Source organism: Anas acuta, chromosome 5 (genome assembly GCF_963932015.1).
Source record: "Anas acuta chromosome 5, bAnaAcu1.1, whole genome shotgun sequence".
Classification (NCBI taxonomy): domain Eukaryota; kingdom Metazoa; phylum Chordata; class Aves; order Anseriformes; family Anatidae; genus Anas; species Anas acuta.
In genome coordinates, this window is record NC_088983.1 from 26,609,129 (window position 1) to 26,632,237 (window position 23,109).

At 40.1% G+C, this 23,109-nt stretch overlaps 1 protein-coding gene across 2 annotated transcripts; it reads right to left on the minus strand.

Annotated features, from left to right (window-relative positions):
- Positions 1–954: 954 nt before the first annotated feature.
- On the minus strand, positions 955–22,906 carry CHKA (choline kinase alpha). 2 transcript variants are annotated; one of them, XM_068683366.1, is made up of 12 exons: positions 22,474–22,906; positions 18,945–19,056; positions 11,928–11,981; positions 8,194–8,307; positions 7,486–7,619; positions 7,154–7,258; positions 6,755–6,813; positions 5,050–5,137; positions 4,047–4,155; positions 3,465–3,571; positions 3,124–3,205; positions 955–2,375 (listed from the first exon to the last, which is right to left on the minus strand). In XM_068683366.1, the coding sequence occupies exons 1-12, from the start codon at positions 22,791–22,793 to the stop codon at positions 2,316–2,318; spliced, it is 1,344 nt and encodes a 447-aa protein (XP_068539467.1). In that variant the 5' UTR covers positions 22,794–22,906; the 3' UTR covers positions 955–2,315. The 2 variants fall into 2 exon arrangements, with proteins under 2 accessions (XP_068539467.1, XP_068539468.1); XM_068683367.1 differs by lacking the exon at positions 11,928–11,981.
- Between the last annotated feature and the right edge of the window lie 203 nt (positions 22,907–23,109).

Below are 23,109 nucleotides of genomic sequence, written 5' to 3' on the forward strand. Positions count from 1 at the left end.
AGAAGTGAGCTTTAACCATTGTTACAAGACTGCCCCAAATTAAGGGACTATAGGAGAAAACAGGAACTACAGCAGTCTTACATGTTCAAAGGAAAAAAATGATCTATCCTTCGCAGGCCATCTATAGAAAACTACTATAGAAAATACAGAAAAACTGCACTTGCAAAAAGAGCCTAAGCAATAGTTTCTGCTCACCAGTTTTGAGTTACCTGTGTCCTCACTCAAGCCTACCACACACCAGGTGTAAAGAACCTCCCCTCTTTAAAACACTCATTTAAAAGAGGCACAAGACAGCATGTTTTGTTTGTCTTTGTCTTCAGAGCCTCCTCCCCTAGAAGGAATACAGCCCTTTTAGGAATAAATACAGCTCTTTTCAACTAGCTGCATAACATCATTCTGAATTGTTTCCATCCCTTCCATTATCCCCTGCCCTTCCCACTGGATTTACTGTATGCAGAAGCATATGTTAAATGAAGCCTTCAGGTACCTTGATAAATTACCCAGATACTCGTACTACAAATGCTTCATGTGGAATGTCAGTAAAACAATACATGCTCACAGATTTCACCTTTGTTTTTAGCATGGTTAACAGGACAGTGTTCAAACTGACCCATTAGCCATTTAGTGTAGTTAATGGGACAGAAAACCATTGAAACTTAAACCTTTAAACTGAGCTTTAGAGGCAAGTGTATAGGTTTAATCTATCTTTCATTATTTGCTATAACTGCCTTTCTACCTCATTCTTTCTATTAGTAATCAGTTATACAATAAATGCTAAAGATAGATTTATGTAGAGCATTTAAGTAGAAGGGATATCCCACCACACTGAGCCTGAAGTTTAACTTAGTCTGCCTTTAAGATAATCAAGGAAGTACTTCCAAGCACAGATTAAGGCTAGAAACAGCAAGTGGTTTATCCTGCAAATACAATGAAGACTTAAGAATATCAACTATGGCATTTTTAAGTGCTTTATATTTATTATAAAGTATTAATAGTTGCATATGCAAAATGATTCTCTATACTAGAGAATAAAATGACAGCTTTTACAAGTTATGCTATACAGTACATGAAATGCTGCACGTTTTCTTCAACTGCTTGGAACAGTATTTGCTATACAAATGAAAAAGGGTAGACTTAAAAGTTTATTATATTTATAATACAGTGTTAGAAAGCACAAACAAATAACGTTCAAAATAAAACGAGTTCCCCCCAAAATCTAAAGAAATCTTTAGATGACATGTACACAGATTATACTCAAGTTTCAATATACACATTATTGTTCCCCACAAGACGCTCCACTTTACTGGATTGCTGGAACATGAAAATTGGAGGTACAAGAAAAGCACCTCCCAAGCCACGTAAGCATTGGATGGGCAGAACAGCAATTTCCTGAAGTGTTCTCCACAGTCTTTGGCTCTACTGTTCCTTATAGCCATATACTGTGGCAACAAGTCAAGAAGAGAGATGGGCTCCAATTACAAGTATTGTCAACATCAATCCAGTTGTCTGGGGAGTAGCTAGAGTAATTCAAGGCACTCTTCCCAGTGCTGCCAGCCCACAGAACCCCCTGTGCAGGAAGCAGCATTTTAAGAGACAACCAGGTCGGGTTAAAGCATGTTCTCAAAGGATATGGAATGAACAGTTCAAGACAAACTCCTTCAGAATGTCCAGTTCAAAGTTCATTCATACTTCACAGGCACACCAGCTTAAGAGAAACATTCATGTCTATGTAGATAACACCTTAAAGCACAACACTTCAAGGTGTTTAGCTGTTTTATGGTTAAAGTGGTGTAACATATCAGCAGCTTTGAAGATAGTGTTCACGGGGCATGTTGAATCTAATCTCACAGTAAGATTTGAAGCCTACTTCACAGTATAACAGTTGTCTCCTTTGCTTTTCCTTCTCATTAAGAGGCAGTGTCTACAATGCATCATTACAGCTGTTCTGCTTCCAACATTCACCCTAATGTCAGCACACCCCTAGAAAACATACTCAGAGTAACACTGTTTGCTCTAATGCACATGGTATTGACACTTAATTGTAAGCTTCTCCCACAATATAAAATACCTTCTAGATTAAAAGCATTTAAAGATATTGCACTGTTGTATTTTTACTTTTGCCTCCCCACCTCATTCCATGTATTTATGAAACTGTAAACAAGTCATTTCTATACAGCCTTCAGTATTGTACACCTGCCTTCCAAGGAACTGGAATTCAGTGACACCTTCGTTACAGATACAGTAGCCTAAGCACAGTGAAAGTTCTGTCCAGCTGCCCTCTTCATACAGTAACCACCAGGCCGCTCCTCTCACATTCACACCTTCAGCTTCTTCTTCTGATCAAAGTATGCATCAAATCTGGATAATGCATATTCCTGGGGAAATAAGGAATGTTCATACAGTGAACAGTTTTCTTTATTTGGTATGGGGAAACAGTGAAGATATCTGTGGTACTTTAATCCATCATCTCAAGTAATTAGATCTATTTGAGAAAGATCTCCAAAGGTGGTCTCACCTCTAGAATTTCCTACGGTCTTATTTCAACTCTAACACTGTTAGATGCTACCAGAACATCAGAAAGAATAGAAATTTTATAAGGACAGGATTTCACTAAAAAGAATGGCTTCTGCAGCAGTTCCCACAGGATTTTCTACATACATGAAAGTTATATCACTTTGCAGAACACTAAGCATCTTGTACCATGAATTACTGATTTGTAAGCAGAAGCTCCCTGCCATTGATACTGTTGCACAACAGATACGAACCTGTTACACATGCACTTGGATAGTGTTCACTTCACGAATTCACACCTACTGTATGGTAGCTTCCCTCTTGCATGAGACCTCTTACTGCAGAAGAATCGCTGCACTGCAAGACAGTCATGCCACTGCAGCATCTGCCACATAAGGCTAGTCTATGTAACAATGGCAATCATTTCTGAAATTTATAGAATCTTAAGTGTTATCACACTAAGGAAAGAGCACAAACTAGTACCAAGTTGATTTAAGTCTGTTACTCCACTTAGAAGTTTAGTTGTGTCAAAAATCCATTTCATTTAATCTGATGTGTCAGGTTCCTTAGAGCATACATTTTTAATTAAAACTTTATGATTAAAGATCTTACCAGGTAACCAAATTCAATGGATGAGATCTTTGCTTGTATAATAGACCACAGACCCCAGAAGAAGTGTGATGCAAGGGCAAACCTGAAATGACAAGACTGTATTTACCAATATACCCAGCTAGAGTCACAACACTTATTTCAATATCCCGTTACAAATAATTCCATTAGTTCCCCCACTGAGTAATATTTTATGTACTCCACTAAATGCATGTCACATGTCTAATATTTGACATTGACAGATTTTTCTTTACCATAAAGAAATAGCTTAGTTTCTCCACCCAATGAGGTATACATGCAGGCAGCAAGAAAGTTTCAAGGCAGAGCTGAGAACAGTAAGTTACCTGTTAACTTCTATCAACATTTCCTCTTCTAGCTTGAACTTCTCTTCATTGCTCAGATTTTCAAAGCCATCATGGAATGCAGACAGGTAACTGGAAATAAAGTGAAGCTAGAAGGCAAGGAATCAGGAAGTTACAAATTTGTCTCAAAATATATTTGACTTCTTTCAGAACTTAGCAGGCCTTTTCATGTGTTACTTACATTTTCCAAACATTGACACTGTTGAAGTTAGTTTTAAGGTTATCAGCAACTCCACTAGTTGCTTGGAAGTTTTGTTTACCAAAGGCATATTAAGACAACTGACATTTTGTTACTGCCAGCTTGTTTCAGTGCTGTACTCCCCAACTACAGGATTTTGGTTTTGTGGTGCATATCTACGTGGCAAATCATATTCTATCCTGAATGGCTGCTTGTAATGAAGTTTGTAAGGTTTTACAGCAAAGACAGTCAGGGTTGTATCAAGTATTATACATGAGGAAGTCATGGAAGAAAGGGTTTGTGACAAAGCAAGTCCAAACCAGAATCAGAGGGTTAAGATCTGAAAACTGTGAACTCTGGCTTTTTACTTATTTTAATGTGCCTACCTGTTGCTTCTTTGAAGGATATTTCAGAACGCTAGCTTTGAAGAATGGATACTTCTCATACGTGTAATCATACATCCATTCACAGAAGTGATTTCCAATGTCAAAACCTCTGAAAAAAAAAAAGAGCCTTTATTTACACACTACTCATCTGTTCTTGCTTAAGCAAGCCTAAAATCAAGTTTAATAGCGCAAGGCTACTCAGTAGAACTTGCTGCAGTTTTTGCAAAAGGAGGTAGAGATGAACTGCACCTTTTTTTTGCAAGTTAAGATCAATTAGTAAAAATGAGCAGTTACAAATCAGAACTCTACCATGAAAGTTTTACATCAACACAGTCACTTAAAATACCCAAGTATGCATTACTTCTTAGAGCTAAGTCGGATGCGTCTAACATCAGCATTCTTGCAGGCAAGATCATACTGATCAAGCTACTTAACACATCCCACTTTTATATTTTAGCATTCAGAGTTCTATTTATGTTTCAACTCTGCTAACATTTAAGCATGTTGAGTTGTTGGGATCATTAAGTCATCCATAAACACACAACTGAGATGACTGAGGTAAGAACAGAAAGCATTTTGGGTAACAAAAATCCTAGGATCACTGTTAGCATTGTTTGCACAGATGAGAAAAACATCTGAAAGAACTGCACAAAGTAGAAAAGGAAAGCTTTTCCTATATATATATATTAGGTACACACAATCCACTATTATCATCTTGCCACTAGAAAAAAGTTTTGATGGGCAGACAAGAAGCTATTTGTGTGTAAACAGGCTCTTTAGTCCAACAAGCTCCAGCAACCGCGACCATGCTGTTGCTGTTACGCCTATGCAAAGCCATCAGGACCAAAGCTATTTTGACTGGTTACATTTCTTGTCCACCACTAAGAACAGAACACATCTCATTAGAATGAAGAGATAATCAGCAGTGCAGCACTTGCTCTCACTGTGTCTTTTAAAAGGCAATACACCTGTTTGCTGATCAGAAAAGACTAAAATGGGTTACCGGTAATTATAGCTGCTGTATTCAAAGTCAATGAGCATCAGCTTTTGTTTTTCTGAATTCTCTCTGCCTTCCAGAAGCAAGACATTACCTAAAAATGGTAAGATAATATTAAGCAAGATAGTGTTAGGATGTACAGCATATTCAGTGAAGTCATATGAACATTACAGAAAAGCAACACCACTTTAAGAACCATTGTTCAGATCATCCCAGTTATCCTTTACATCCACACGGATGAGCAAAAGGAGTAGTCAAGTTGCACCAGCTCACTGGAAGCTGAGATAAATACTACAGACCTTGTGAAGCTGAAAGCAAGGTTTTCTTCTGTACAGGCAGGGAAGTAGTTTCCCCAAGGGTCCTGCTTCTCCAATACAATGTTTAGCTTGCAGCTAAATCAGGTGACACCATCAGCCTTGGCAGCCCTTGCTGAATTGCTTCTTTCCAATGCTTGAGGTCTAAATTATGCAGCACCTCTCATATGTGCACAGCACTATCACTGATCACACAACACTTGGGACAGGAATTGCTTTTTAGCAGCCTGAAAGCCACGGCCTTGATTGCTTCACTGCTCCATGTTGCACAACAGGTACCCACTGAAAAGCTCAGCCTTCTGCTGTGTAACATGGTTTAACCATCCTTTCAATTCACTGTCACTACAACTCATCTAAAAGTCACTGAGACTGCCTGTGCCAAGTGATAACTTTTTACTGCCAGTAAATCAATTTATACTAATTCTAATTTCTCCAATAGTTTGCCCCCTACCCATATGTACACCTGTCTTCTATGCCCTACCTTTGCACCAACAGAACAATCACAGTATTTTTCCCTGTGCCTTCAAATACTTTACTTCTGCCTTGGAAATTTAACTTGCAAAGCTCACCCCAGCCCTGTCATGCTCAACTCCTCTGGTATCACACCTTGCCCACACCAGCAACGAGAGCCTGAACTCCACCACTACTGAGCAGGCTCTTCAGAACTAAGACCAGTGACTTCCCCCATACCACCACCTCATGCTACTTATCCCTCAGGACAACCCTTTTCCAGGCCCATTCCTCAGCCTTAGCTACCAAGGCTGGGACCCACAAGAACATGACATGACAGCCCCACATATGGTCCTAGTACAGCATCCTTCCAGCTCAGCCCAGCTTACCCTCCATACAGGGTAAAGGAAGTCCCGGCACAGCATACTCAGCACCTTGAGCCCTGCCTCCTCTTTCCTCACCTCCTTGGAGAACTGGTTCAGAAAATGTATTATTCCCTCCATGACTCCCAGAGAAATTATTAAGAACCAGACAAAATCCCATTTTCATCAGTAAAAATTGACAACTGCTGACAATCTTTCCACATCTCCATTTTCACCATTCACTGTACTTTTCCATTATTTTTCTTTCAAAAGGGCTACGGGATATCCTACCCTACTCATATTTCAGACCACTTAAGAAAGGTATACAGTCTTGATAGGAATCACCCAAGGCTCCCAGCATCAGCTGACCTGCACTAACAGCAGGTGTTAGTACAGGTCACACGCTTGGTTTAACACAGTTATGACACTATAACCTGTCTCGGAGGGCTGTTAAAGTCAAAGCATTTTGCCTTGCCAGTGCTGCCAGGGCAGTACCAGGATAATGGGACTACCTCTCAGAGAGCAAACAAATAATCAGAAAGAGGCTGAACAATGCATCATTGATCACAGCCATTGGTAGCTTACCTTCCTGACAGTCATTGTGGCAAAATACAACCGGTGATGGAGTAGCTTCAAGCATAGCTCTGGAAAACAGCAATAGAGAATCTAGTCAGCAACAAATCCTTACATTCAGTTCAACTTCCAGGTAAAGGACAAGTTTTGTTGTGAGAATTTTAAGTACTATTCATTTCTATCAAGACCTTATTTCCTTGATTATGAGCACAAGATCAGGACTGAAGTTGGACAGTGATCAGCAAGTGATTATCAATTTGTAGTAACATTAGACTCAAGTTGGTCATAGAATCACAAAATCTCCAACTTGTCAAGTGAAATTAATAGGGTATTACGCTGTTCAATGTGTTAGAGCAAATATACACATTTGTAATAAAACTGTGTGAGGTGGAAGATAGTAGATAAGCTTACCTCAGATTTTTCATTTCCTGGGGTAGATTGTAACTGAGGAGTTTGTTCAGTTTCCTAGTTTTGGATTCCCTGGTAAATTTGATCCTCAGCACTTGATTTAGATACCTGTTAAAAATAGAGAAAACAGTACAGTGTTTACGTCAATAGACGCATCTTCCCATATTACAGTAAGATTTAAACTAAAAATAAGAAAGTTTAAAAGAGTGACTGAAGAAAATGCCCCTCCACCCCCAAAGTTATTTTAAATTCCATGGGTAACTACAGAACATTTTTTGGGTACTCTGCTTACAAGAAATCTTGTTTCATGTAGTTTAAAGTAACATATAACTTACTTTTCCATTGTCCCAAAAAGCCACTTCGGTTCTTTATTAAATGGCATTTTCATGCCATGAAATCTAGCCATCTTCTCAGCTATTTCAGCGGATATGTCAGGTAAGCTTAGTTCCTCAGTACTTAGTTTCCTGCTCTGTAATAAAATGCAGTATTCTTAAAACATGGTTGAGAAATACAAGTACTAGCATGAGATAGTACTCAAGCAATACACTTTTCTTCCATCCCAAATGAACTTTCAAAACTGCTGCCTTTGGAAAAGCCAAGTTAACCAGCCTACCTTACTTATAACGTAGTCAATTTCCTCCTAGATCAAGACCTGGGGAATATCAAATCTCACACCAAGAATATCCTCAAAGCAGACTGAGCATAAGCATTTAAGAACATCAGAAGTACCTGCTCTTGCTGCTGTTAGAGGAAAGTGTTACTCTATAGCTTCCAACGCTATGTTTGGTATCTAACAGCCTTTTTATCTTCATTTATTAGTCCCTGCTACAGCTGAAGAGGTTTTAGATATCTCTCCCTGGCAAGAGCTATAATTGGGCTCTCCAACACCCAGTATAACTGTATCAAATTACAGCCAGCAATTACTACAGACTGCCAAGTATTCCATTCCCACATCCCTGCTTTTCCGGGCAGTCCAGAGACCTTCTTGTCACAACCAATTAAAACAACTACCAGCCCAATAAATAATCATGAACAGGACTTACGGGAATAAATTCCTCCAGTCGCCCTTGTGGAAAGATTCCATACAGCTTTGGACCAAGAGCTCTCTCTGCAAGAATGGCAAACATAACACTTTCCAAAACCATGGCTTCTGCCCCCTTCATTAAAAAACAAAATAAAAAACCAAAACACAACATTAGCTGGTGCTTCCACAACAATAACTTAGGTATATGCTACAGCTAAACCGCTTCAGAGTAAGAAATTTTAGGGCTAGCTTCAAGAGGAGAACTTGGCATTTTACTAACTCAAGTTTCCTGACTAATAACAAGTGGTAATTAACATGGCAGCAATACAAATGTGTTACTTTCAAGTTTAAAACTGGGGAGGAAATAAGTATGACTTCGATACCAATGCATGGGCCAGGTCAAAGGAAGACTACGCAAAAAGCAGACTATTCTCTCCTCTCTAACCTGTGGGAACTCTGCAAATTTATTTCCTGAAGCAGCTTATCCTACTGAAGCACATCACAGAAACAATAAATATTATTCTTAGCAATTTTAACACAAACTTTGGAGCACTGCCTTACAAAAGGACATTTTAATTATGCAAGTGAATGAAGCAAGTGACTGAACTAACCAGTTTTTCATTCAGAAGAATGAATTAGGATTTGTGCCTATTAGGCATATTTTAGGTCTTTTTTTATTAAAGGGAGAGAATAGTTTAAACTCCTGCTAAGGAGAGGGTGAGTGGGTGTGAATAAGCATTATTCCTTTGTTATCTTCAAACATGCCTCAATCTTAAAGTTTTCCTTAAATTAATAAACTCGTTCTGTAACTATCACAGGCCAGACAGCTTTCTTCATACAAAGGCTTTAAAATTAATAGAAATATGGTGTATGTCTCAAACTACTGAAGTACAGCTTTCTTGACATGTAAGATTAGTTTTAAGTAAACAGAAGCCGCAAAATAATAAATCAATACATCTAGCCATTATATCAACAGGCATCCAGCCGTACTTAAATCCTAGAAGTTTGCTAATTCTTCCCACATTTGTGCAGCTTGCCTCAAAATCTGACCCACAATTCTTATTATAAGCAGTAAGAGCACAACACAAGGAAAGCTCTCAGGTATTCTGGACTACAGAGCATTTTGCATTACTATCTTCACTGCAGATAGTCATAGACAGTAAATAACTCAAGTTCCACTCCCAAGAGAACTTTGGGCAGTTCCATTGCTTTTTTATTGCTGTCCCCTATCTTGTTATTGCAGTATCTTCTAAAGAAAGTCTAGCATTTCATTACAAAGTACTGGCACAGCATTCTGAAGTTTTAACTCTAATAAAAAGTGAAAAGGCCATCAAGAATCAATTGAGAACGTAGGATGCCTTGCATATGGATGCATTACACCCATGTCCTCCACGGCTTTTCCATCTCCTTGAGGAGGAATGCACGCACCAAAATGTACTTTTAATCATTTCACATGCACTCACCACTATAGCTGTGAACTTTTCAGTTCACTTCTGAAGCCCAACACTAAAGACCAAAAAGCAAATTAGATGTAGGTTACTAAACGTCTACCCCAGTGCCAACAGACACTAAACCTGTGTTACCAGTACAGCTACAGGGAGTTTTAAAAATCTTGAGTAGAGCAATCCTGTTGGCTGTGTCCACTAAGATGTTAGTTCCTTGTTTCCACATCTTACTAGAAGAATCCATGTTTGGATAACAGCAAGTGCCAAAGAAAAGGAATAACCCGACATATGACCAGATTTCTCAATTACCCTTTATCTCTGAGAATATACTATGAGTTCCTGTCACTGCAATCCACTTTCTGCAGGGGAAATGTTTTTCTGTTCCGATTTCAAACTTATGTATTCCTTGAACCCACCTAGTTTGACACCTTAGCCCAAAGAAAATTCAAAGAAAATGTATGATTCATTAACAAAAAAACCTCTAGAATGGTTTATAATCCTAGTGTGTTTCTATAGTCCTTCACCTACAGAGTAGAACTTCAAGTCATATTTTAATAGCAGAGCTTAGAGGGGCCATGTTTTTCACAAGCCATGTGCCTGTTCCTTTTTAAGATGTTCCTTAATACATCAGGAATGACAACCAGAAAGGGTGAGATTTCCATTTACTTACAGTTCACTTCTGGGTTACTTCTGCCATGTGTCTGCCTAATCCTGTCATGTAAAACACTCTAGAATTTAGAACATTAAAATAATCCAAAACTATGTGCTTGCAAGTTTGTAAACTTCTGTTTCAGCAGTATTAATGACAGCCTCTCTCCATGAACAATCTGCTTCAAGATAGAAGTACAGGCAAACACTACCTAACAGCAGCAGAATGATGACATTTGAGTTCAAATGCTCTGGGGCCTGACTCTTAAGAGGAAAAAGGTTTAAACAAAGCTGCAAAAGAACTGACTGTTTTAAGACTGGTCACTTGAGAACAAGGACAGTGAGAGCTCTGGAGTAATATAATCTACACATCTCTGGTGCCAGGCTTCTTCCTTTATAATATGTGATGGACCTCCACTCCACACACTAATATCAAATATAGGTGTGGAAATAAACAGCTCTCTCCAGAGTATGCCATTGACTCCTCTGATCATATCTCACTGCAATTTTTACCTAGACTCAAGAAAATTATCAAGTGCCTCCTGAAAACAAATTCACCAATCCAACAGTGAAGTTCCAGCAACATGGAGTTCCTAGCAGAAAAGAGTCTACCAGCACTGATCACATCTTAGAATCACTATTTTCAGGCAACAAATGAAGACAGTTCTGAAGTTCAAAGCCTTGCTTCCTGTACTGCAAAACTTCCAAGTTGCTGGCACCAGGGTGGAGTTGGTTTTCTTTTACAAGTTCAGGAACATTTTTATTGGATTTTAGTGGTGGGTTGTAAAAAAAAAAAAATCACCTCCATAACTGAAAATTCAACAAAGCTTCAGAAGTAGTCCCACATGAACAACATTAAAGCCAGTTTAAGCTGAGTTGAGTTCCACTCACTAGAAAATAAATGCTTGAGCTGTTTTCAGATGGTATTCCCAGAAGGTAAATAGCAGAAAAGAAAAAAGCAGCACTTAAACTCAAATAAGATGTACTTCTCCCTCATCGCTATCAAAACCATTACAGAACGGAGAAGTGACAGCACATAACAAGGAAAGCATCTGGCTAACATGCCAAAATTATATTTCTTTGGAGAAATATCAGGGTAGAAATCTAAACTACCAAATTCTATTCAGATACCTGTGCAATATTACACTCAGACATTATGCTGGATGAGCAGAAATGGTTCCAAATGCAAGACAACCAAAGTTTGCAGAATGCAGATGATCCAAGCGAATTGCTAATCAAAACCACTTCGTGCTCAAAATGAAGTTCTCTCCAGCTCCATATCACTTTCCTCAGAAGAGCTGAATGATTATAAAGTATGGATTAGGTAAAGCAGAGTACCAGTATTCCTCTACCACATAAAGAGCCTAGTACCCAAAACAGCTGTAGTGGTATAAGGGTTGGAATCAGTAAAAAGCCATTTAGTGTTGAAATAGGGATGTTTAGTGCAAGTGTGGAATGCTTAAAACTTTCTAAACTATGTACAGATACTCACATTGTGTCTCTTCTGTGAGCAAATAGATTTGTTTTCTTCATTACTCTCTATGGTTTCTAGAAATCCAGCCCAGACACCAGGCTACTACTAACTACTGGTTCAGAATGAGTAGACTCGTAACATTTCTCTACTATTTATAAAATTCTGTCAAGTAAGCAAATTACTTACTTGCAAGTCATTTTCCTTCTGAGACTGTACAGACTCTCCTTTATTACAGGACCTCTATGAATGAGAAAAAACAAACACAATGAGAAGATGAAATTTAACATGATTAACCTGCAACCACCAGAACAAAGGGAGTAGAAGTGCCAGCTACAGTTAACTAGATGTCTCAACATTGTCTTGATCTGTGACAACTACAATACTAGTATCCATCTCATCTCTGACCACAATACTATTTCACCAATTCCAAAACCTTTCGAAAGGATGTGCCACTGAGACCACGCCACTCCTGTAAGTAGCCCAGGAGCTGGGTTTCAGCTTTTTTCTTGTTGTTCCCCAGTATTTCAGAACTGGAGTTCAATGTATCAGAAGCTTAGAGGAATGTTTTTAATTAAGAGAAAATTGAATTCCTCTGAATGACATCTAGGATGACATTCCTCTTGCAGCTAAAGCACTTGTGATAAATTACATAGATTACATAAAAGCTTTAGAAGGACTATTAGTAAAGGCATGTTTTGAGGCTTGCAAAGCACTTGCAGCTACCTTATTTTCCAAAATTCTCATGGCTAGGATTTCTTAATTGTAGACTCTCCAGGCTATATGTGCATGGACCATGATGCACTGGCCGTGCAAGTCCAGGATTTTTCTTTAGATGAAATGCCCACATAAGCATAAGTATACTGCAGCTCTTACTGCTGAATCAAGCAAAACTTTAACCAATTCCATGTATAATGAATTGTGTTAGGTTTGATAACGGTCATTACAAGGCAGTTTGAGTTATTACAACATACCCTCAGTACCCAAACCTTCAGTGGCACATGCTTTCAATGGAGCTGCACATTTAAAATTCAAGATGCAATAAAAAACCTTGTCCTTTAAAGGTCTGAAGGTAAGGAGAAGAGAAAGCAAGTATTTGCTTAGATTTAGTGACAGTTTGTGGCTGCTACTTATGTTGCAATTCCACCGTTGACTGTTTAAACCAGACTAGGTTCAGAGGCCCATAAAGGTAGCCTGCATCTCCACCTTCTGAACAAAAGCATTTCATTGCCAGAACCGGGTGCATACCTTTCTGTTCCAACCTTCTAACATGTCCAAAACAAGGGTGGAAGTAGGAACTTAATAGAATACAGTTAAGCAACACCAGCTGCCTTAAGTACAGTACAACGAGCTAATGATTTACACAAGCTATGCAGTTACAGTACTTCAGAAGCTATAGAAGAAGTATAGTTAACAGGAAACGATGGTCTTTCAGCAAGTACTTCCCATTCCACTAGGATAATAAGCTTAAAACAAGACAGTAGGAGAACTACTATTAGTTTATATTCCTTTCAGGGAAATTAATAAAGTCAAAACATTCACTAAAGCTAAATATGTAGCTACACAGTAATATTAAAGTAATTTACAGAGGGCTTCTCTGAACAAGCATGTCCTACATCAATACCACTATTGCATCTTACAGATTTTTCTTGAACAGTCAGAAAGTTACTCACCATCCAGGAGTCTTTCCTGATTAATGGTGCTCTCAGAATGGGTCAGTTCATCAGAAGGTAAGCAGATTAGGCTTTTCCCTAGAACCTGAACTGGCATTTGCTTTACAGAAGTCATACTGTGTAAAGAGCTAGCCAGTTCTACGAGTCCACCTCAAATTAGCGTTGGAGATATCCCAATGGCACCTACCGTGCCATTAGAAAGAGACAGGGATGTGCACCGCAGAGTCATCAGAAAAGGAGACTTCTGCAGCATCCCTTCCTCTTTTCTGTTCCCTCAGCATAGAGCATTATTGTCAAGATGAGAATGAATACCAAGTAATTTGTAAATAACTTGAAAATGTGAATGGGAGCTTGGAGAGGATCAGTCTTCACAAGTGGCCATGTACTCAGCCTAGAATTAGGAAAGCCTCTAGTACATGTGGTCAAGGAACACAAAGTAAAACAGGTTGCAATTTTATATAGCAGGAGTTTTAAGAATTAAACTCAAACATTTCATACCATGACATTTTTCATCTACATTTCTAGCTTGTGTTCTTGGCTGAAACTCCAATAGCACGCTAACTAAAAAATCTGGGAGCTATTTACATCTACAGCAATGAGGACATTTTATTTACCCCAGAGAACAATTAAGTAACTCCAGGTTTTTAATCATTCCCTCTAAACAGAAATATCAACTAGTAAGGGGCATGCTGTCTACATCTTTGGGAGCAAACTATTCAAAATAGTTCAGTGTTCTGTTGCTGCAATAAGGCTTATTCTCAAAGCACATTAATAAATCTCACTACAATCTTAGCAATTGAGGACAACTAGATGACAACAACATCAGAAGTTGTTTATAGTCTTTACAATTCACTGATCATGTACATTGATTTTAAGGCAGCACAATTCAGGTATGAGATTGAAGTCCTAGAAGGGGTGACACTCCACAGTACCTGATCTGACTAGAAAAAGATGACCAGACAGTGCTTACACATCTGGCAGTTTGAGAGAAAATGGAGTTCTTCCAGCATTTTCTCCTTTATTTTATTATTCTCACATTTATTTCTCTTGTAGCTAGATCAACGCTACATAAAAACACACCAAATGGTGTGTGACAGAAAAATTCTGTACAAAGGAGGGAGGAACTTCCACCTTTTTCTAAAATAATTGTTGGCTCTGCCTCCAAATTTAATTCTTAGGTTTTAACTCCACTTTTTTGAATATACTCAGCTGTATTTGTGTTCAAGTTGGTCTAAATCAAGGTAGTGCACTATTTTCAAATCCTAAGGAATTACAACACCAAAAGGAACTGCTTAAGAAGTTACAGAAGCAACCTATGCAGGGGAAGCTTTTTTTAATTTCAGAAGCTAGTGGAAGACATTTATTTGAACGGGATAGGAATGCAAACAGTTTTAGATTCAACAATACCTGTTTCTTCTCCTGAGGACCTGCCCTTGATCACTGATGGGAACTGAAACTAGCCTGCTGAACTCCTAGAGCATGAAATATTCACAGTTCAAGTCCTACAAAAGCCACAAAGACATCTCTAATCCTCTTCATTTCAAGTTACCATTCTCTTTTGAGGGAGCAGAGGAAAGGAAGGGGCAGTATTTTGGTATTTTGTTATTGCACTAAACATTCAGATGCACAGATAGTAGCTGGTGCTACGGAAGCCTTATTTTTAAACAAATGAAATCCAGTACTAAAGAAAATGAAAGCTGTAGAGAACGCTCCAACTTCAGAGATCTCATACTATACCGTGAATCGTGTCTGTCACCTGGAAACCAGAGTGCTCTAGGCACGATCGCATGGGCAAGCCTGCAGCAGAGAACACATGCATATACAACTAAAGTGGTACATTACCCCCAGAACACCCTTAACTCCACCCAACACAAATATATCCCCGTAAGAGGTGCTTGGTTTCTTTCAAGCCGTCTGCCAGTGCCAGGGATTTGTAGTTACTCCATGCTACAAACAGACATGGACACCAACAACCACAGAAGACGTTGATAATTACAGTTACACAGCAGTCTGCATTTTATTTAGTTAAAAAAAATAAAAGGCAGCAAGGCAGGTATGGGAAAAGATCTACCACAGAACAGTGGCAACCATTTATACTTATTGTGTCTGCTCACAGAGAAGTTGAGAGAGCAGAGATGAAAATTAGGTACACTGGTTTGGTATTCCTCATTTATATACAAGATTTTGGTTTGGCTATTGCAAAGTAACAGAGCCCCAGTGAATCGGAGTTCAAGGTTCTTTTGACATGTGTAGAAGACTGGGAATCAATTCCCATTTTATCTTTTGATAGGTGAACTTTGAAGAAATTCACCTTATTTTGTGCTTCTCTGTTGTTGACACTAGCACATGTTGCAATCCTATTGGCATTTCTAAGACTTGGGAATTTTTGATTGTTCTGAAATTAAGTAGAACCACTGCAGTGATCTGTACAAAATCCAATCTTCAAGTCTGAACATTAAATATCACTGTTGGAGAACCTTGTGTCAGTCGTTTTAACTGAACATAGCCAACAGTTATGCCATTTTGCAATGAGGAAGTTTTACTTTCAATGCTCCCCATTCAATTTAGCTACTAAGCTGGAGCAAGAATATAAGCAGCAGAGTAAGACATTTCCCTTTTTCCAATGTATGACATATCTGCATTGTGCCTCAAACATTTGAGTTTTAATGTGGTTAGTACTTTAACCTGTCACAAGCACAAATTCTTCTCTTAAAAAAAAAAAAGTTCTGCTCAAGGATATACTCAAGAGAAGTCCTTGATTTTGAAACATCCATGCCAGTGCGACCATTCATAGTAATGGCCAAGTCAGGTCAGTTCATGTCCCCCCAGCTCCCCCCAAAACATTCATGCACACAAAAAAATTGGCTTAAACATATCAGCTATGACAGAGGAAGGCACAGAGCCTTCCCTGTGTGGCAGCTTTAGCCAACTGGCATGGTTTATATTGGATGAGTTTCATGTACTGACATTTGTGTCTTCCAAGATTCATAATAAGCAAACTGGGGCTATTTTCAAACTGCAAAGAAAGGTTCTTTTAACAGGTGGCTTGGAGAAAATGATGGATTATTCACTCTTCAGCTAGTATCAGGTATCTATTTTTCATCTCTATGCTATTCGGTGTTTTAACTTAAACTCATCAACTGTACCTATATCAATTTGGTATGGATTGCTACAGATCTATAGTATTTACAGCAAGGAATAAGAGGAGCTGCTATCACTGTTTTGCACTCCAATTTCAACAGGAAATAAAATGGACAAGAGTTATAACATGCTACAAAGGCTCAAACAAGCAGTAACTACTAATACCCAGTGGCAGTTAAAGTTAAGTCATTGAGAACAAAGTTTCAATTTTAACATTAAGGTCTCAGAACTCAACTTGCTAAGCAGTGTCCCTTAATTTCTACAGGGCTTTAAGCTTCAGTGACATTAGTAAAAAAAAAATTGTCAAATCACTCCCTTATGACAACAGGCTTGTCATAAGATTCTGCTTATGCCACCTTGAAATTCATACAAATCCTAAATGAGGCTTTCAAAATACCCCAATAAAACAGTTTGCTTATATTTTAATTTGTACTTAAGGTATAGGGGCTGGAAGAGACAAATGTTTATTGACAAAAATTGTGAACCTCAATGCAATCTGAAAGTTTTACCTTGGGACTTTCTCTGCTTACTTAACCTTTAGTGAACTGCACCAACAAGAGCAGTCATTTCACTGCCACTATGGAAATAAAGGAAGTTAGACATCTCAAAAGATCCTTCAACACCAAGAGCAGAAAGGTTAGAAAGTTATGAACACACTTTCAATTTTCAAACCAAATTAGTTCTCTGATTTTAGAGACCAAAATTTTGTTTTGATTTCTTCAGTGAATAGGGGCACAGAAAAGACAAGTTAAGAAAAACCCCGAGGGAAGAGAAGGGCAACCAAACTCTGAAATCTACATTTCCTTTAAAAAAAAAAAAGGGGAGAAAAAGGAGAAAAGCTACATTTCTTCACAGCTCTTGGGCAACACAAGTTCTATCACTATGTAAGTTTTACAGCCCATGATCCTACTGAAGCCTTCTACATATCAAGTCAGCATTGCATTAAAGCCATTATTATGAAAAAAATGTTATCAACCCTAGTGACTTCAAAAAGTTTCCCAAAGTTTTTTTCCTCCACTTTGCTTTTGATTTCTCTTAAGCCAAAGGACAGACTATTTAAGCTGAAACTAATAAACTTCTACACACTTCTCTTGTTTATCAGTTTAACTTTCTCAACACACGTATGGTGTTGTAGCCAAGGGTTACTTGTTATTTCAAGCCACTAGGATCTTTTACATATTTCTGGTAGTTTGCTACCATGGCAAAGTTAGTATCTCACATTACATAATAAAATAATACTTTAAAGCAAGTTAAGTGACAATATCACTGGTATTTTTGATAGTATGCTTGATCAAGGCAGCAGATGCAGGAAGAATGGGCTGAAATTTCAAGAACAACCTCCTGCAGATATTGGATCAGTTACTCAAAGCAAGTAACTGATAAAGCAAGTAACTTTGATAGATACTGAGTATTGGAAAATATCACAAATTTATAATAGATAATGAAACCAGACCCTCAAAGTCAAATTGACAACATCCAAATGTAATTTTACAAAGCTGCAATTTTTTGTAAGGTTAAACACTTGTTATGATTTATTATGGAAGAATCAAATGTCTAGCAGAGATGGGTAAGAAAAGATCTGCTGTATAGTCCTATAGTAATAGCCTGTAAGCTTTAGAAGAGATCACCTTTACAAAATTGTCTTGATTTTAAACCTTGCAATTTGAAACTGATTTGCCAACCGTTTCTCCCAAGGCTTGACAAATTTCAATGTTATTTCCGTTTTGCTATTTTTACTGACCAGATAAAAGAAAAGGAACAGTAGATGATTTTGGTAAACGTCTTGTTAAGTTTCTACACCAACTACAGGGCACATCACACACTTAGGAAAGCGTATTTTGGAATGAGATAGTTATATGATATTGATGTTTGTGCTTGATTTTTATTCTAACACTACAGATCAAGTTTTCCAGTAACAGTTACTCATGTCCCTGAGAAAATGCTTGAGCATTGTATCAGTTAAGTTTGACAAAAACTTCAATCTCATATTCGTAAGTGCTACCAAGATTAAAATTAAGCGGTTTAGTCTCTTGCAATCTTGCTAGTTATGCCAGAGCCCTACAATACTGTACAGAAGCAGATTTTAATAACTTTTTTGAAACACCACAGTCCAAACTTAACACCACGAACAAAACATTACTGATCAAACGGACAGCAAATGAGCCTTCAGCTGATACACGCCAGTCAGGATCTGTGTAGAAAGGAGTGTAAGTTCTAGGCAATATCAAACTATAAAGAACTGCCTTAAGCTAACAACCTACCCCACTGCCACTAAAACATTCCCAAATGGATAAAGCAGCACACTTGCAGTGTGTCACAGATGAAGATCTCCAAACATAGCACAATTAAGCTACAGAAGCCCTCCCACTCCCAAAGCACTCTATGTACTCACCATCTGCAGGATTGCACCATATAAGCGCAGGAGAACTTTCCGTGGTTCATCTGCAACTGTCTCAATGGTATCGGGTAGAGAGCACTGAAACAGCATGTTGCTGAGGCCACCTCTGCAAAGAGAAGAGTGATTAGTGATTATCTAATTTGGATGAGCATGTATGGAGACATACTAACATACCTATCACTACACATGACAGATCTACTCTCATGAGAAACAATTTTCCAACACTACCAGTAACCCATAAGACTTCAGGAAAAAATGGGCAGCCCCATGCTTCCTAAAATACAGCTCACCATAATCCACATTACGGTTTGAGCTATGAACAAACTGTAGCGAAACACATTATACAGCTAAGATGTGGATGTCTGTTAATGTAAATATTTTCAAGACTCCTAACTAGAGTCTTGTCAGAAATACTTTTTTGCACAAATGATCGAGATGACAGGAGTTTCACATCATGCAGTGCATACAAAACTAGGTGTGAATTAAGAGCTGGGATCACTGAGCTGCCAACTACAAGAATTAGCTACAAAGATTTAAAAGCTGACTATCTGTGGTACTGATGCAAGTCATACTGTGCTATCACTCTGACTCATTTTAAAAGTAGAAATAAGTTTTAAATTTTAAAAAATTCTTTAAAATAAAGAAATCACCCAGTCTTATCAGATAGGATACAAACTGGGGAGGCCTGTGCTTCAGTCATTGGGGCTTACACAAGTACGCTGGCTTTTCATATCATCAGGGAAAAAGTGACAGCATCTTTGTATGCTAAGGATTCATCAAACAAAATAGATACTACATCAGAGGTGAATTTCCTTGGTTTCTGGTAGTCACATTACAGTCTAGTCAACTTTTTTTTTTACTACGTTGTCTAGCTGCATCACCATTTTTCTTAATATGTTCACAAAAACACTTTCTGCAGCAGATTTTTTCCTATTTCTACTTCCTCTTACAGTAGAAAGAGTACCACCAGAACGTCTGGTTTACTTGTAGAACAGAAATGCAAATCAGTTCTACTGAAACACTTGTCGCATCATTAAAAAAACCCTTCAAAATCAGATACCCTTCAAAACCAGATACAATCCAAACACAGAAGCTACCAGTAAAGGGATGAGGAAGCACAGATTTAAAAGCCAGGTAAAGAAGCATGCTACAAGTGATATTTATCCCCAACCCGATACTCATCTCAACATTTTTTAGGGATTTTCTGGATTCTCTTACAATCTTTGTGGAAGTAGTAAAGACTTTTAGGGGAAGGCTACCAATAAAGTGGCAGACAGTTATTTACTGGGAGATGACACAGAAAAGCTGACTTACAGACCCAAAGCCAATGACTGAGAAGGAAAAAAAAATCAGAAGAACAGGGTAAAACAGCAGCTGTGCAACACGCTCAAGAAAGCAGGCAGAGGAGAACCAGGTGGCTTGGCAGGCATTCAAAAACAGATGTTTAGAGAAGTAACATGGAGTAACTTTGAGCCATGAAGGTGAACAGGTACAAAAAACAGATGGAAAGGGTATCAAATGAAGATCAAAACCCTACTTTCAGAGGGGATCAACACTGGTTAGTTATACCAGCTACACTTTGCGGTTCACTGGAACCATTCTAAGACAGGTTTTGAAAATCATCTTCCACCTTTTCTAAGTCCATAAGGAAAAAATCAGTATTTAAGTAGGAGGGAAACACATTGGAGCTGACTTCATAAAAAACACCGGGCTAGAGCTAAACACAGTATGAACACTTAAATTACTTGAACACACACTACCTGCATTAGAAGTTACCTCTGATCAAGGAAATTAATACAGGAAGGTAATAAAAAGTATGCTCCTTCTAAAAAGTACTCAGCAGCTTAATACAGTTAAAAGACCCTTAGATAGATAAGCTACTAGTTAGTCTACTACCAATTAATGAAGGGCAAGCACTTCCAAAAGGGTCACCTTTTTTTCACAACTATTCATGACCTCCCCAAATAACCACAGCAATCAGGTGTACTTATGTTTGCATTCTGATTAGGCATGGATTTCTTTCCTCTGAAACAAAGAATATGGACTGCCTCATCCTATGATATCATGTACTTACTTAACTGGCGTTCATAAGTGTGATTTGTACTAACACAGCCAAAACAGCAGCAGCGACTGGAGAACACACTGCTCAACTGTTGTGAAACCAGAATCTGCAAACCAACGTGACTGTGTTCTCCTTACAGTGGTGAAAAGGCTTTTGCCAAAATAAATGCAACTGCCAGTTCCCGTGAGCTAACACATTCTTAAAGAACAGCCCATCTTCTCTTCCTCCCAATCAGAAGATACCAAGCAATTTCTCAAGTAGTATTTTAGAGGGGAAGTTTCCAAGAAGCACAGTAGTAACTGTGCTAAAACCTAAGGCTTTAGAAAGTATTAGAGTCACCAGCACAGACTACTAAGGATGAAAACAAAATCAGGCAAGTCAGATTACAGAAGTATCAGTGTGGTGGTTTCTGTAGCCTAGGAACACTGCCTAGGAACAGCGCCACTTTTTCTAAAGACTCTCTCCCTTTAACAACTTATTATGTCAGTAGCGTTGTCAAGTGAGCAAAAGTACTTTACAAATACATTTTCTGCACTGACTCTTAAGGAGTTAATCATGCTCACATATATATCTGAGATCTTCATCAGCAGTTTTATACTTTCTTTTATCATCACTGACCGGGGGGTATTTGCATGTATTTCATGAATACAGAGAAGGATAGATGTTAGGACGATTAGGAAAGCCACACATTTAGAAGCATAAATGACCAGAAAGGCAAACTCTGAGTGAGCCGAGGTGAATAATGGCCAAGTGTGTCCTTTAAAACCACAAATGTTTGATCAGGTGGGATGACTACGCACCGACACACCACACAGCCTGTAAGCGAAACCCTGAACTAGCGTTGGCTGGACGAGCATACAGGGCAGCCACACAGAAAGGCGATGCAATTCTGCAGGAAAAAAGGCGAGGATCCTGAACACATCCCTCGGGGCTGCCGCAACTCCCCCACCTCACGCCCAGGGGCTGCCAGAGCCCAGTCTCCCACAAGCTGTCAGCGCGCTGAGTCACGAGCGGTGCTCGGCACGGCCAGAGATGCTCCCCATCCCCGGCACACGGCATCCAGCCGCTCATTTCTGCGGCTCTGGGCATCCTCGGAGCCTCTTTTCCCCGGGGAAGCCCGGCTGGGGGCACCCAGCGGCTCCCCATCCATCCCCTCCCCTCACCCCCCGAGATGGCGGCGGAGGATGCAGCGAGGCTGGGGCTTTCCAAGTGTCCGCTCCCCCCCCTCCCCCCCCCCCGCGGCGCGATGGAAGAGGCCGGACCCCAGCGCTCCCTGCCCTACCCGGACCCCACCATTACCCGCCGCGGGGGGTGGGGGCGCACCACAACCGCAGGGAAATAGCGTGGGGGGGGTGGAGGGGCGTGCCCGCGGCGCCCCGGGGGAGCGCGGCGTGGGGCGCGGAGAGGCGAATTTAGGGAAACTGAAAGGAAATAAAGCCAAGAGGCGGCCCCGGCACTGACCTGATGGGGTCGATGCGCAGCTGCTCCTCCCGCAGCCCCCGCCAGGCGCCGGGCAGGAACTCCTTGCACCACAGATAGGCCCTGCGCCGCGTGCGGGGGTCGAGCGGCGGCTCCTCCTCGCGGGCCGGCGGGGGCAGCGGGGAGGAAGGCGGCGGGACGGGCTCCTTCCCCTCGGGCTCGGCGTGAGGGAGAGCCGAAGGGGGCTGCCCAGCGGCGGGGAGAACACCACCGCCCCCGCCGCCGGCAGAACCGGGGCTGCAGCCGAGGAGGAGCCCGAGCGGGGACGGGTCGGCGTCGCCGTTACAGAATTTGGTCTTCATGGTGCGGGGAAAAGGCGGTGAGGAGGCCGTTAGGGCGATGAGCTGACGGGCGCGGCTGGACTCCCCCTACTCCCACCACCCTTCCACCCCCGGTGCCAGCCGCGAATGAGCCGCGCGGCCGCTGCCGGCCGCTTTTTATAGGCGGCGCGGCGCGAGGCCCCGCCCACCTCGCGCTTTTTCTCTGCTTTCTGATTGGCTGAAAGGGAGAGTAGGGGGTGCGCGCCTTCTCCAGGCTTCCGGACGGCCAACCTTAGTGGGGAGGGGAAAGGGGCACGCTGATTGGCTGTTGTCATGGTGATGGGCGAGCCCACCTGAG